This window comes from Drosophila ficusphila, unplaced genomic scaffold, assembly GCF_018152265.1.
Source record: "Drosophila ficusphila isolate 14025-0441.05 unplaced genomic scaffold, ASM1815226v1 contig_771, whole genome shotgun sequence".
NCBI classification, from domain to species: Eukaryota; Metazoa; Arthropoda; class Insecta; order Diptera; family Drosophilidae; genus Drosophila; species Drosophila ficusphila.
This window is the reverse complement of record NW_025064715.1, coordinates 23,052-39,319: the sequence shown is the minus strand read 5'-3', so window position 1 is coordinate 39,319 and position 16,268 is coordinate 23,052. Positions and strand designations below refer to the sequence as shown.

Here is a 16,268-nt window from a genome sequence, read left to right as displayed (position 1 = left end):
CTCAATAAGGAGCAAATTACTGACGCCAGTCAGCGAAAATAGCACAACAACAGCAACAAAAAAAGGAAAACACAGTACAGCAAACAAACTTCAGCAACTGAGCGATGGGATAGCTGGGAAATTCGGGAAGGGAAAAGCACCAAAATAAACACAGCCAAAGGAAGGAAAAACCATCTCACACACATGTGTATAAATATAATCGCTCATGGAAGAGGGGAGCTAAGATGGCATATAGAAAGAGGAATGTGCAATGCATGACAATAGCAACAATTTGGTTATCGAGAAGCTGGATACACTGCGGGAAAAATAGTTTACCTACCCAAGAAATTTTAAAAAATTTTGATAAGAATGTTAACATAACTAAAACATTTTAACTACATTTTAATTGCTGCTTTGTTATATATTATGTATCTATCCTTACATTTTTTCAGTGCACTACAGTGCGATTGTGTGTGTTGCTAATGAATATAATGGCGTTACTCAAATGACGGCCAGTTTCAGTTGCTGTTCTCCTTGTTGATTCTGTTGCTTCTACTCATTCAGTTGCTGTTGGCATTGATGTGTGAGAAAATTGCTTAGCACCAACACAATTGCAAATAGACTCGTCCTTTCAGTCCGTACGTGTGGGCGGGTAAAGCAAAGAATGAGCGTAAATCATGGTTTATCGATAAATATGGACAAAGGCAAGAATATATAGGTTGTTCATGTGTTGCGTTAGGTTTATTGAAATTCATGAGGAGGATGTGCATAAAAATGATGATGGAGAACAGGACACTTATACCATGAAATGAGATTGGCTTTCTGGGGCAATAGGTAAGAAAAAAACCCAAGGATTACCGAGAAATAACCTATACAAGAGGAAAACAAAAGGTGGAATGATTTCTATACCAAACTAATTATAGTTACCTACTATTCCTCATACCTTCAAAAAAGTCAAAAAACAGAAGCCGGCGAAAATGTAGGCAATTTTAAAAGCCATTCCTCCTCAGAAATTATGGATTTAGAACGGCACGCCCCTTTCCTTTTTATTTTCTGGCCCTAATCAAGTCCAGACCGTATTCTTATCTTATTGTCTCAGCAATTTAATAATTCTGCAGCCGAGGGGCTGGGGAATACTGGGTGGAATGGGGCTTACAGTCATGGTCCAGTTTAACCTCCATTTGCACCGAGGCCCTGCGGAATCCCAATCCCTGCTCCGGGTCCAGTTTGCCCGATATCCTCCCCCTAATCATCATTTCGCCTTGTTTTCTTTTCATTTTCCATACAATTTTTGCCTCTGCTTTTTTTCAAGCCCCACCCAGTTTTTGATGTTGCCCCGGGGAGGGCTGAAGTAATTGTTGCGCTGCCTGCCACGCCCCCAAGGCAGACACCGCCCCTCGGCCCCCAGGCACATTAAAGTCAGGCCAAGCGAGAATCGCGAATATTTGCCCATCCCCAGAGGGTCCAGTAACAGATAGCATGGCTGACTCAGAATCTGAGCTGGTCAAAATATTTGAGCTGCAAAAATTGTTGGTTGCTGTTGGCGTTTAATCCTTTTCTATTTCTGATTCGGCTTATTTAGCTTAGAACAAGTATGCGGAGTACTCTTTTTAGGGTTCTAGAAAAACTCCTTAAATGGTAAGTTTTATAGGTAACATAAATTGAAACGCAGCGATTAGAACCGTACGTTAATAAGAATTAATCCCAAATAAATTATCATTAGCTAGGTTTTGTGTGTCTTCTAAATATTGTTTAAAAAAGGATGTTCAAAGAGTATTTTGGTTGTCCAAAATTCTTAATAAAAATTTTAAGCAAAACAAAAGTTTGCTTCATTGAATTCGAATCCATAGCAAATCCAACAAATATTTTCACTCCAGCAGGGCATCGACTGTAGTATTTTTTCAATCCGAGGGAATGCATAGCCTGCAAGGGTTTTTATTAAATTCCGCAATCGAATTGCAGGCATAGCCCCGCATCCCCGACTGCCGTATCCTTCCAGATCCTTATGAACTTTTACAGAGCCATTATATGCAAATGATGAGAGCGGAGAAAGCAAATATTGCTACCTCGGGCACTGGCCGCAGTCGGAAAAACGGAGGAGTCAAGCTAGGACCATGCACACGCACTGCCATTGTTTGTCCTGGTTGCCAGAGGATGGGTCGCAGGATGGGGAACGGGGAATGGGGAATGGGGGCATGGAAATGCGGATGCGGATGGTCCACAGTCCGGGCTCATGTGCAGACATTTACATAGGCAAACAGCTTCGGCTGCCGGCTCCTTTCATCTACTGCCCTCATATCCTGGCATCCTTGGTGTCCTGGCACGAACTACTAATAAACCAAAGACGACCAGCAACAACAATGGCGCTGGCAGCGGATATTAAGCCTGAACCGGCCCCGAGGATCCAAAAAAAAGAAGATAGTAGGGAATCCTAGGGGCCTGGAAAAGGCAGCAAAACTGGGAGGAAAAAATCGGCTGGGCCTTAGAAAAAAAGCCAACTCCCTAACGAGGCTAACTTTTGCCAAAGATTAAAGATGTCCGGCAATAGAGTAACGATACAGCGACCTGCCCCAAGCAACATACATTCCTCCCTCACCCATCAGCCGTCAGGAAAATTCAGGACCTCCAAAACCGATGACAGCTTAAACAAGCACCGCCAGGGGCGCTGCAGCAACAGTTGAGATAGGGACATTTTTGAGGGAATCCCCGGAGGCGAAACGGAATCGAACATGATTTGTCGCCTATTAACAGGCACAGTGGGAGAGGTTAACTATATTTGCTGTTAAATTTAACACTATATTATTTGAAATATAAAATATATTTTATGAAATGGTTTAATGGTTACATTTAAAATAAAGTCTTATTGTTTGGAATCAAAATTGATTTTTACAAGAAAAAAACAAGAAAAAGATTATATAGTTATTAATTTATTATAAAAAAATGTTTTTTTTTTTAAGTATTTAACAAATTTAGCTTACCCTTGTTGTTCAACCTATGAGCTTATTTAATATTTCGTTATTCAGATAAAACTTGTCTACTAAACTTGCTTTAAGCAAAGGGCGGACATAAAGTCTTGAAACGCCTTGAGTAAAACCATTTTCAACCAAAAGTTTCCTGTAAGCAATTATGCACGTGCAGCATTCTGTAAAAAGAGGGAATGTGATCATAGAGGAGGTAGATCCCGCATATTTTTTGTGTCATATGTGCAAAAGTTTGTTTTACTTTTACTACGCTTAGTCTTTTTTCCCACTCCACGTTACGCACCCTCTTTTAGTTACTTCTTTGGCGAATATTTCTGGGTATTTTTGTGTCCTTTGCAAATTTAATCACTTAACCCCAATGAAGTATGAAAGAAAACTTTTGTCGCCCACCAAAAAAGTTGACAGAAAAAAAGCGGCAGCAGAAGAAAAACGAAGTTCACTTTTCTCAAAGCAGATGCAGAGAAAATAATCAAGATCTCCATTTTATGGACAAGCATAATATTATCAATCGGTACATTTAATGATAAACAGATTATCTCTTACAGACATTTTTCGCTGGAAGTTTTTTTATGGGAAGCATTTTGCAAACGATATAATTTTTATCAAATTAGCGTGGATACACTTTTTTTGCAAAGTGTGTGTGATGGGAAAATTGATTTTTGACTTGGCAAAGGTCGCAGCCTGAGCATATTAATTCCACTCAAACCCGAACCTCAACTTCGGCAAGAGCCAAAGGATACAAGAACAGCTATTGTGTGCCCTGTTGACATTCTGCATGTACGCTGCGGGTATTGGTGTGTGTGTGTGAACGTATATTAAGTGTGTTTGTGAGTGTGTCAAGGCGCCCAAATGACAAAGTTACTGAAATTACCCAAAAGCGAAACTTTCGGTGAAACTGCTGCTGCCTCTATTGATGCTTCAGCTGCTCAGATGCTCCAACTGACGGTTACAGTAAAGCTTCGCATTAAAATATCATTTTTTTAGAGATACCCGACCCTTGCCTAAATATACATAAGGTTATCAGCAATAACTTCTGTAAGTTCAAAATTACTCCAGGAAATACAAATATTTTGAAGTTGCGCGGGACTATTTTAGTCATATACCATAATTAGTAATTCTTGTGTATCAGAGCGTTACTGTAATAAATTTTAGTTGGCTATGCTACTGCTCCTGCGTCACAGTTCCATTTGCAGTTCGACTCTTAAGCAGAATTAATGAGAGCGGCACACGAAGGAGGGGAGCCAGTAACCTAAATTCACTGGAAAACCAAATAAAATGAAAGTTTTTCTGTTTGTTTTCCGTTTTTCTGTATTTATTTTACCTACGTATTCTCGTGCACATTTTTCTTTGTTCTGGATGCTGGCCAGCCAGCCAGTGCGGCAAAGGAGTTCATTTCGCATAGAGGACATGATGCTTGTGGGGGAATCTCTACCGAAAACTTCACCCATGCAGTCTCATTAATGTCCCTTAGTTCCCCATTTCTTCTTTCACAGCCTTGCCTCGGCTTCTCTTCCCCAGCTGACTGTCATTTGTTGCAACTTTACCTGCAAATTGTGGCAAGGTACTTGCTGCAAGTGGCTGCTTAAAGTACTTCTAACTCTCTCACCTGTGGGTGTTTGTATGTGCCTCTCCATGGAAACAAGGATATATTTATAAAAGTACATATACAGATATACATACGTTTGAATATTGTGGCACATAAGCAACTTGTGTCATTGGCAATCTTGATTTTGGTATTTGTTTCTGGACTTAGTTTAAGCCTTCTTACACCTGTAATCCTTTTGTCCTGTTTTAAACCCACTCGCAAACTTCAACTTAAATTAAAGCTCATTTTATTTTTTTTAATTGTTATCCATTTAATACTCAATTAGTTTTCGGTCCTAATCTCTTTAATACAATGAAATGTAAATATTACACAACATCAATACTTCCTATCATTTTATTTGGGATATTTATGATTTAATTAAGTATTGAAAATGAAAGGAAAATGTGAAGGCAGGCATTTTTTATCTTCTTCTTCCTGTAAGCCTCCCCCTCTTTTTTATAAATTTCAATCAATAATTGATTTCTTACAGACGTTTTTTTGCTGACCTTTAACCTTCTGGCATTTTGTTTGCCATTTTACAGCAATTCAATCACTTCAAAAAGCTTATCCATAATGAAATTGAAAATCTCTGAAGCACGTGTTGTCAAAATGTATGATGAGATATTTTGGTCCACAAAATATTCTGCCTCCGACTGGACATGACATTGCACTCAACTCAAGTTAACTCAGCTGGAGCGACAAAAATTGCAAGTCATAGCGAAGGATATGGATAAAGATAAGGATATAGATACATTTGTAGCCATAGAGATTGATATGAGCCTGTGTGTGTCCTGCCTTTTCCCTGCCTGTGTGAACAATAATATCCTCTCACATTTTATTACACTTGTAATGTGCAACGATTGGTGGCAGAGGCAGACGAGAACACTGGTCTGGAAAAGCCAAGAGAGCATTCATCCTCGGGCGGTGTAATAATGTGGGACACGCCGAAAAGAGTGGGTGGGCGTAAGTGTGCATGGCCCCCATATCCCTCCACTAAATTCCTGGCCCGCCCTCAGTGTGTGAGCTTGTATCATTGTCAATATTGACAATAAACAAGTTTGCCATAAAATGTTACAAGACTCGAGACGAGTCGGGCCAAGTGGGCAAAGCCACATTGAGCACCAGAAGTTGTCCACCCCGGCCAACTTAATATATGAATCGAATACCCTCAATCATGTTGCCAAAGCAAAACATCATTTCCTGTCAACGCAATTGACTTATTAATCTATATAATAAAGTATAAAACACATAACCACACCAGCACTTTAACATGTTAAACGAAAAGAGTTGCTGAGAGTGGTAAATTGTTTTTTATAAATTATAAAAAGTATACATTATGCATTGAAGGGTTTGGGCCGAGTCCATCGTTCATTTTGCTGGTTGGTTGACACTGGCTTTAGTGAAAATAAACTTTGGTAATTAATTAAAAATTTCCAGTTACATAAATCAATCAGGCGCCACCATCTGACCACCCACCTTCAATTACGGTTTTTAAGCACCTGCAAAAAACAAAACAAAGCGAAAATTTAAAAGGTTTACATTTTTCGATTTGTTCGCTTACCAGATTATCCGTACAATTTTATTTGATTTACTTTCCCAGAGGGCATTAATATTTAATTGAGTCATACAACTTTCATGTGATCAAAAATGATCAAAGTGACTGGTACTCGAATTAAAAGAGAATAAGTGAGTGCATATAAATTAATCTTGTATACCAAAGATTTTACACTTCAATAACGTTGTGTCATAAAAGTTGAACTTCTGACTGAAATTAAAATGCCTTCTCCAAGGATATAATGAGTCTAAAACAACTTACTAACAAAACTTGTTCTTAATACCAATACATCTTAAGCTTGAACAATTCCTTGGTTAAGCTTCGCTTTAATCGGTTTATCTTTCTTTCGTTAATTTTATTGCAGATTTCAGCGTAGCTGGGCTAAAACTGACCGAGGTTCGCATTCCGATGCACGTGATGAAGGGCTCCGCGGCACAGTTGGAGTGTCTGTACGATCTGGACGGGGAGGCCCTCTACTCGGTGAAATGGTATAAGGACGGCAACGAGTTCTACCGCTATGTGCCGCGGGACATGCCGCCGGCCCAGACCTTCCTGCTGCCCGGCGTTAACGTCGATGTGAGTACCGCATATATCTCCTTATAGCCGAGCATAAGAACAAAGCAAAGTTTACGCTGGTGTTGGCGTCGCACTAAAACTAAACATTAAAAACAACGTTGCATACTTTTGTGGTGCCAGCCGAAACAACAATGCATTGCGCCAGCTTACTCTCTTAAGGTCTTTTTATAACTGCACAGAAAGAAACCCTTTTTGAACAACAAGTACTTACACATTAACAAAAGCAATTTACACACGTTTTAGGTTCACTATAAATATATTTCGTAAGCCTTAAAGAAAATAAATATCTACCCTTTGCGTTATTAATTATCAGATAATTTGGTTTTGAATTATAACAGTTAATTTGTACAGTGTACACCTCCCATTATTATGCCTCCCCATTCTTTTATGACTTGCGTGTATGTTGGGAAGAAAGTCGAGTTGTTTTGTGCTGGGGTAAAGGTGGTTTTACGAGAGGAAGGAAAGACAGGGGCAAGGATAGGTGAGTCCTTGTCCTCGTATACAATGGGATATCTTTTGAGTGGAGACTGCGAGACATGAACTAAAACACAAAAGAAGTTCTAGCCAAAGCTTCGGGTCCTCTTAGTTTAAAGTTTGGTTAGCAACGCAAGAAACTTTTCCTTAATCTGGGATCTTAAAAACAAAACTTACTCTAAATGAGTTCCTTAAGTGAAGTGGAAAGACTTTGGATTATCTAAGGGGTTAAATTAAAAAAAAATAAAACTTGTATATAATTAATCCAGTTAATTTTTCAGGAATTTACAACACATTTGAAAAGAACAGAATAATAATGGTTAAGAACTTAAAAGTCAACAGTGTCTTTAAAACTGCCTGGAGCTCAGTTATTTTCCGTAGAACATAAGATAATAGTTTTTAAACTTTTCAATGCCAAAACTTCATCTTCAGGTATCTGCGTACCGCTTCTTGCTTTTTTTTGTGGTCGCAATTCTTAACTAAACACACAACACATAAGCCAGGTATGCACTTCATGGAACCCATCAAAGTTTTCAGATATTAAGCTAGAAAATCGCTTTGGCTTAGTTTCTCTCCGTCTTATTTTACTCCCTAAAACGCTTCAAGCCAAGATAAGAGTTTTAAGAGCAGATACAGATGGCATGTCAAACATATGCCAAGAAAGATAAAACATTCGCAGATCGAACTGCTTAATCGGCCGCAAAAATAGAATGGGTGTAGGGCACTTCTTCTGGCGTGGCTCCATTATTTTAGCCACCAAAACTTTGGCACGTAACAATGCACTAGACGTTAACCCACCGAAACCCCCAAACCGCTGGAAAAGCGGAAAAAGGAATGCTGTGGGTGAATGTGAAAAGGGGGAAGTGGAAAAACCAGTTCCAGATAAGCACGTGAGCAGACAATCGCAGTCAGTTGATGGTTACATTCGACATGCCACGCTCGCTCTTCCTTCCCCAGTACTTCCCCATTTTCCCTGCATTTTCCTCTAATCGGCTACCGAAAAAGTGAAATCTGCTCTCCCATGCATGCATTTCGCTCGAACTCAGTCCGTCTCTGTCGCTCGTTAAGTGCAATAAATATTTCAAGTTGCGCTTTTGCGTTTGCTGGCGGTAGTGGGCGTGGTCGACGGAGTGTCCATAAAACGCGTTACCCTTGCCGCAGTGGATTCCTCACTCGACGATCCACGCTCCACGTTACCGCTAAACGATTTCCGCTCGGGAGTACAGTGGGATAAAAAAATGAATGATAGATAATGAGATTTACACTTGAAAATTCAAAAGGAGTTATAATAAAAGCTAATCCGTTAACTGTTATACATTGGATTAAATTGGATACAAATAGCAAAAGCGAAAAACTTATTAAGCGGAATTTATTGTAGTTTTTATAGTAATGTGTCGCAATAGAAAAAAATTACCAATGCGTTGAGACAAAAAAGCTTTAAGAACATAATATCTTTATGTAGCTTTTTACTGTAGCTCTTAACTTCTTTTGAAAAACACACAGATTTTAAGTACTTAATTTACTTTCATAGCCCACTGTGCGCTGTTCTTTTCGCTGCTTGGCGGAAAACTTTTTGATGTTGGGCATGAGGAGGGAGTACGATGGGAGTTACAGGAGATGCCAGTTAGCGATAACCAATTGGGAGTGTGTGCCGGCTCCATTTGCTGGATATTGTTTTAGCATAATCGATTTGAGTGACTGCGGCGGGGAGATATATGTGTGTGGGAAAGAGGGCTCTGTTGCTGTTTTGGCTTGTTTTATTGCAGTTGGCCAATAGTTGGCTGTAACTTCAGCCAACTCAGGACTTAGACGTGCGGTTTACCTGGGCCCAACTCCCTCCGATGTCCGTGTGTTTGTGTGGTAAACTATAAATTAGGTTAAAACAACAAGGAGAGGGGCTGAGCCGGCAAAGAATGCGCAATAAAAGATAACAAAGTGCACTTTTCTGCTTGGCCAGATAACAAAGTGTGGGTGGTGTGGGGATTCCGAGGGTTAAACAACAGGCATCTGATCTCCTTAACCCTCCCCAAATCCCCGGCCCCATTTAGACTCGGATTTAATGGCTTAAAGTTCAAGTGAAATATTTGCCTAACCCTTTTCGCTGACCCTTCGAGGGGCTCTTTCAAGGAGCAGGAGGCGTTGGACATCTCGGACATTTAAAAGGCATTTACGGAAAACAAAACAAAAAAAATGCGAAAACAAGAAGGGCAAGAAAAAGGAGGACAGCTCGAAAAACAAGCGAAGCTGCGGCAGTTTTCAAAAGCAATTACGTTACATTAACGTCCAAAGTGGCTGCAGGAGCTAATTCCCCTCAATACCCTCGATCCCCGCTGCCAACGCCCATGGCTGATGGTATTGAAACTGCCAATGACAACGCCAAGAGTTACAGCAAAGGGGGGGTTTGTTCGGGGCACTGCAACTTTTTGCCCACTTTTCGTTACATTAATTTTAACCAGCCATCTCCTGCGTCGCCATCATTCAACAATTTCGCTCGGACTCAACAAAGTCTTTCCTTTTGTACCCTAATTAAAGGTATTTTTATTTTATTAGGAAAACGTCCCAGCATTTATTTGTATTTAATTCTGGGTTGGGAAAATTGTCTTTAAAGTATTTTAGCTACTGTGATTCAGACCTAAGTTTTTAGTTTTAATTTCGTTATTTCCTTTTTTTTTTGATTTTGTAAAACAAAAATATTTTAATATTTACTTGTTTACTTTTCTAAGGACGTTCATGGTTTTTATGCTCAGAATAGGGCACTTATTTCTTCGACCCCCAAAAACAATTTCTCATCCGATATTTCCCCCATTTTAACCGTTATTTTCCCTCTCGTTTTTAATTGCAGTTGCACAACTCGAGCGACGCGATTGTTACGCTGCGGAACGTCAATCTGCAGTCGGCGGGCCGCTTCCGGTGCGAGGTTTCTGGCGAGGCGCCCTCCTTTCAAACGGTCACCGAGCACGGCGACATGATTGTTGTGTGTAAGTAGCATACATATATATATATACATCCCCAACTCCACAAACCCCACAACCACGGCTTCTATATGTATATAGCCAACTGGGAGTCGGGCGAAAACTTATAACTCTAATTAGAAATTGCGGCCATTTGGCGTTGACTGCTGTTGGCCCAGATGCTGTGGCTAAGAGAGGGGGAAAGGGGTGGTGTCGGTGTCGGTGGGTAACTGACGCTGACTTTGACTTCCACTCCTGAAACTTGTCTTGGGTTGCCGGGTGATGGGTTAACCCTATAAATACAAATTTACATTTGCTTTCCCGGATTTTAATAATTGTGCTGCACGCATTGTTAGCTTTTTTATTTACTGACTATGAAAAAATGGGAATTCGTTTTTAAATTAAAGTAAAGCAAAACTTAATTAAGTTCTTAGAAGATTCACGCTTACAAAAAAATGTTCTTTCTAGAATCTTTTAATATTGAAGGAAGTTGGAAAAACTGTAGAAGCAAGGGTCAATCCAAGGTTAATCCGGCAAAAGAAAAGTAATTAAAAAGCGTAGAGTAGGTTACTGTTGATTGAAATCAAGAAAGGAAAACTTTAATTTATAAACTGAGCTGCACAAATTGGATTACACGAAATCGCAGTTGAAAACTTCTCGCTTCATTTAACACATTGGCCGTTAAATCTTAGAGAAAGTTCTCCTTTAAGCAAAGAAACTAATCAGGTAAACACACTAACCCCGTTAATCGCCACCCAAAGGATTTCGCTGACTTGAGCTTGGCCTTGGCCGCGTTCATTTATTTTCGCCCCGAACTGTAGTCTGTTCACCTGATTCCAGCAGCCCGACCCAATCAGCTTCATTCTATCGGAATCGTGTTTACTTAGTCAAAAAGCATTTGCAGTGCATTTGACAGGCTTCATTTGATTTCATGCTTCTAATGCCAAATAAGCTTACTGAACTTCCTCCGGACTTACATTTTCACCCCGGGCAAAACTTGCCAAAGCTTAACAGTTTAACTCAATTTTGGAAGTTGTCTGTCCATGGGCTCTTGTCTTGGCCAAATTTTCTTCGGGGCAATGCCAAAAATTTACTCAAGACGCCTCCGCAAAACTGAAACACAACAACAACTAATGGAGGAGTACTTTAAAGTGCAAGTTATAATCCACTCACCCTTTTTTCTGCACAGAGAACAATTAATCGGTATAATAGAAAATTATTTATACTTTTTTAAGTATCAAAATATATGTATTTGTATAATGATTGTAACGGAAATACATAATAAGTTAATGATTGATAACTAATTTTAAGGTGAAATACCTCTTTTTTTTAATTAAGAGTTAATTTAAAATAATTTTGTGCAGTGCACCACACATTTGCTCTGCCCCCACTTACAACTACACGTGGAGCGGGTGCGCTTTGAACTGGCGTTGACATTTCGTTTGTTCAATTATAAAACTTTTGCGTGGGCGTGCCAACACGCCCTCTTACGCCCACCACCCACCGACCTCCATTCTCCATGGCTGTCTCCCTGTTATTGTTTAACGTGGACTGTGTCTTTGTTCTAACCGGGGGCTTTTGTTGTGCTTTTGTTTTCTGGCTTTCGGTTGTTTTGTTGCTGCTCATACTGCGGTCCCATCCCGACTGGTTCTGTTTGGCTTTCAATCAAAGTTTTTAAAAGCTTCGGCAGCAGAACGAGTCGGGCATATGCCACTGCCCACGGCTCCCAACTCACCGCCCACCGTCCACCCACTTTGGAATTCACCCACAGATGCTATTTTTCGGGGTCCCTTTGGCAAACAACAACAGCCAAGCTACCAGCAACAGCCAGTCGAAACCATTTCCGTTTCCGCTTCCAGAGTCCAGATATCCAGAGAGATTCCTAGCGATCCCTCGTTATGCCCATTTTAAATGGTCGGTCAGACTTAGATTTGTTTTGGGCTAGAGTCTCCGTGGTGTTTGAGTTTAACAAGAAAATTCGGTTAAAAATGTACAAGATTCAATTTTCTTAATAACAACAAAAATCTATGCTTTTAAAGTGGTTACCGAACATAATCTACTTAAAAACTTTAGACTTTAAATTAAACTGCTATTTTTTATAAACATTTTTTGAAGGCATTTTTCTTTAATCCTAAGGAAAATTAATTTCAATCCATCTTGCAGCCCTATTTCAGGGTGTTGACACTTCAGTTCTAGACAGTTTTTATTGGGTTATCCTATTTGTATACTATTTTTTTATTTTTAGCCATTTGCAATTTTATCCCAAGTCCGACAGTGCATCAGCGGCTGGAACTTTTATTGAATTTCCGGTTGCGCTCCGTTGAGTTTGTTGTCCCTTTGGAGCGGTGGCTTCTTCCTTGTTGTTTTTGTGGTGGATTAGGTTTATTGCAAAATTCAGTTACAGTCTCTCGCCCTCCACAGTCACCGCCAAATGTCTGCGGCTGTAAATGAAAGTTTCTCTGGTCCGATTTCGTTGTCAGCCTTAAAACTGATGTTTTTTTTTCACTTATTTCCATTTGACTTCTAGCTCTTCCGGACCAAGGACCACCAAAAATCATAGGCGGACGTCCGCGTTACCAAATCGGAGACTATGTTCGAGTGAACTGTACCGCTGGACGCTCCAAGCCCGCCGTAAAGCTATCTTGGCAAGTGAATGGAGAGCCCGTTGACCTGCAGAAACTCCGCAAATATGACAATATTGTATCGGGACGGGAAGGTCTTGAGACCTCTGTGCTGGGACTGCAATTCCGGGTGGAGCAGAAACACTTCCGCAACGGTGACATGAAACTTAAGGTGAGTGCAAAGTACATTTCACCGTCGAACTGTTTTGGCTCAAAACAATTTCAAAAAACAAACTTAAATAAAGTAAGAGTTTATTATGATATAAAACTCAATTGAATATGTACAAGTTTAATTAATTTCAAAAAATTAAAAAAATAAACTTTTTATATCTTTGTTTTGCAAAAATATTTTCTTGTTTCCAGTTAAATTAGTTTTAATTTTTTATAAGTAAGCTTCATATTAATTGGATATGAATAATCAGAGTGCTTGTGTAGGGTTTTAAGTCAGACTTTGAAATTGTTTTTGGCCAACTTCGACCCGCTGAAGCTCGAGTTAGCTAACCGAAATCGTTTGGATATTGCAGTGCATAGCCGAGTTGTCGTCCTTGTACTGGAGGAGCAACGAGGAGTCCGTGGAGGGCGACCGGCCGCAAAAGGCGCCCGTGCTCGAGTCAAGGGAAACGGTCTACGCCAGCAACTCGCGCGCCGATCCCGTCCAAGGTACGTCTTACCGGGAATTATTTGTGACCAAAATCTTATCGCTCTTGTTCGTCCATCCAAACGCAGCCAGTTCCACGGCCCCGCCTCCTTCAACATCCGCGCCCTTCGTCCTCCTGCTGGTGGCGCTGGCGGTGGTGGTGGCAACCCTGGCGGAAGGGATCGCAACAGAAGTAGATATAGATAAGATATCGATGGATCCGAGGACCGCCACTGAAGGAATGGCGAAAGGAACTCCGCAGGCGAGTGAGTTGCTGGCCGACCGCGAGGAGGAAATTTGCAGGACGAGAAACGGAGAATCCGCGACGCAGCTGGCAAAAAGCTCCATTGCTGTACGGTAGCTCCATTAAGCCACAAAACGGCGTTTTCCCTCCACAAACACACATACTTTTCACCGATTTTTCCGTCTTCGCTTCGCATAGAATTACAAACAAAGAAACTCACAAAAAATCAAAAACAGGAAACAATTAATAAAAGAAAATGTAAATCAAGCAAAACGAATAGAATGCAGCCAATTTATTTATGTCGTTAACAAAAGCTTTCATAAATTTAATTTTTAACAAAAATCATAAACTATCTAGAGCATAAATTACAAATACTAAAACTTAATTGTGTGAAAACGAGAAAAATTGTGAAAGATGTGAGAAAGCGTGCAAATGTTTTAGCTCTCTACGGAAATGTTAAGTCCCGTGTCAAAACAAAAAAGCAACTGTAAATAGTTAATGTTTAATATATATATATATTTATGTAACTGTATTGTATGTTATTAATTGTTAAGCTCACTCACACACAAAAAAAGAAACAGAATTTAAATATCACAAAAATAAAGAAAAAAACCATGAAAAACAACAAGAGTTGGTCAATGCAAAATACGAGTTTAACAGAAAGAAATATGGATAAATATAATAGAAACAGTACTTCTAAGTTTGTGCTAGCCGAGTAAAGTTAAAACAATTTTAAGCAGATATACATGCTTAAATAGGTGAGGTGTGTACAGTGCGTAGCGAAAGTATGAACCTCTAAATATTTTAATACCAATTGATATACGTGTATGTCTGAACTATATCCACAGTATAAGGAAAGTGCATCAAATCAATTTAAATTTTTTGGATACTTATCAAATTATTTCGATTTCCTTGTCTGGCCTATATAAAATTGGTTGGACCTATAAATACTTTTGTTATGCACTGCAAAGCTAATACACAAATTCATCACAAATAACTACAAATGATGATTGTAGTTGATTTTAATCTACTATGATTTATCTACAAACTTTCGTTGTTCGTTGAGCATGCATTTAATAATGTGAAATTGTAATTAGGTAATCTTTAATAATGCTAAGGATAAGAATTCACATTAAAAGCAAACCAAAAAGCACTTAATTTAAAATTAAAACAAAAAAAAAAAAATGAAATGGAAAGAGAGAAAAACTAATCAAAGCTAGAAATTACAACTTGGTGACTGTTGGAAAAGTCTTAAAACTAACAAAAACATATCGTACATTTATATGAATTGCCAAAGTCTTAATGGGTATTAAATAAAAGCGAGTGCGTGCTTCTGTGTGTGTTTGATCCATCCTAAAAAACAAATAACATTCCGGGTTCGAATTAGCCATCATCCAGAAGGAAATGTAAACCGTTTAGTTAGCAAATTGTTAAAGCAAATAGCAAAAGTCAAAAGAGGATAAATAATGAAAACAAATTTAAACAATAGCTAAATGATTGTGACGAAGCCTTATAACAAAGTTGAACTCAATTCAGATATGAAATTAAGTGGAATGAAACAAAATCAAATCAAATGAAATGGATTTTATTGTGTAAATAGAACGACGTTTTGTCCATGAATTCCATTCTGTTTTTCCCATTGGTGTCCATAATTTCTGTGTGTATATATGATTAATGAGCTAACTAAATTAAAGTTAAGATGGCAGTAGCAGTAAAACAAAAATCACATAAACAAAACAAAAAGCCAGAGCCAATTTTACCATTAAGCGAAAAACAAAGAAAAAAATATTAATTATACATTTAAATATCGATGAGCGGACATTCAAATGCTAATTGAGTACAATTGTGAAAGCGTGACAGGGTGATTGCGTGTGCGAATGGGAATTTAAGCATAGATGTAGTATAAATTTAAACACACACATATATAAATCTGCATTGTTGTCAACTGTAACTGTTTTTTAAGTCTTATTTAATATCGATGCCATTAACTGCAATTAACAGGAAAATTACTAAATACAAAAACATAAAACAATGCAAAAGTACTAAAAAAAAAAACTATAAATTGCATTAAAGTTAATTCGAAAAACAAAACATAAATGTGTGGTAATTGTAAGTGTAAATTATTTGTGTATTTAAATAACAACTTTTAGATGTATAAAACGGCAAGCAAATAAAAAGCGAAATGCATTCGAATCTATACGATAAACTTTATGTGAAACCGTAAACAATTCAAACCTAAGAAAATAGGAATTATTTACAACTCAACTCAAATCAAATGCCATAAAGTAACTTCAACAGAATTTAAATGCCAGACGAAGAGGAGAAGTCTCTGTAAATATCTTTAAGCCTCATTCAATGTGCGAACCTTATTCGCAGGCGATCCAAAAAGAAACGAAGAATTGTGAAGTAAAAGAGCGGAAATTCATTAATAAAACATATTTGTTTCAAAATCAACAAGCTGTTTTCTTTTCTTTGTGTCTTAAAGAACGGTTAGAATATTCTTTTAAAGAACGTAATGTTTTTACACTTTATTGTTGACAGTAAAATTATCTTACTTCCGCCAAAATTTGTCTTCTTATTTATGTTCACCGACGTTAAGCCAACTTCAATTATATAGAAAAGCTAGGGCAAGTTAACCTGTCCAGTTGCAGGGAGATACTTGTTC

At 38.7% G+C, this 16,268-nt stretch overlaps 1 protein-coding gene across 2 annotated transcripts in view; it reads left to right on the top strand.

Annotated features, from left to right (window-relative positions):
* LOC108090587 overlaps positions 1-16,057 on the top strand; it is a 73,023-nt gene extending 56,966 nt beyond the window's left edge. The window contains exons 3-7 of one of the 2 annotated variants that reach the window (XM_043208884.1): positions 6,465-6,676; positions 9,993-10,128; positions 12,629-12,894; positions 13,247-13,382; positions 13,449-16,057. In XM_043208884.1, the coding sequence (XP_043064819.1) occupies positions 6,465-6,676; positions 9,993-10,128; positions 12,629-12,894; positions 13,247-13,382; positions 13,449-13,720 (1,022 nt within the window). In that variant the 3' untranslated portion in view covers positions 13,721-16,057. Of the gene's footprint in view, positions 1-6,464; positions 6,677-9,992; positions 10,129-12,628; positions 12,895-13,246 lie in introns of both variants that reach the window. The other variant, XM_043208883.1, reaches the window with a different exon arrangement.
* Positions 16,058-16,268: the final 211 nt, after the last annotated feature.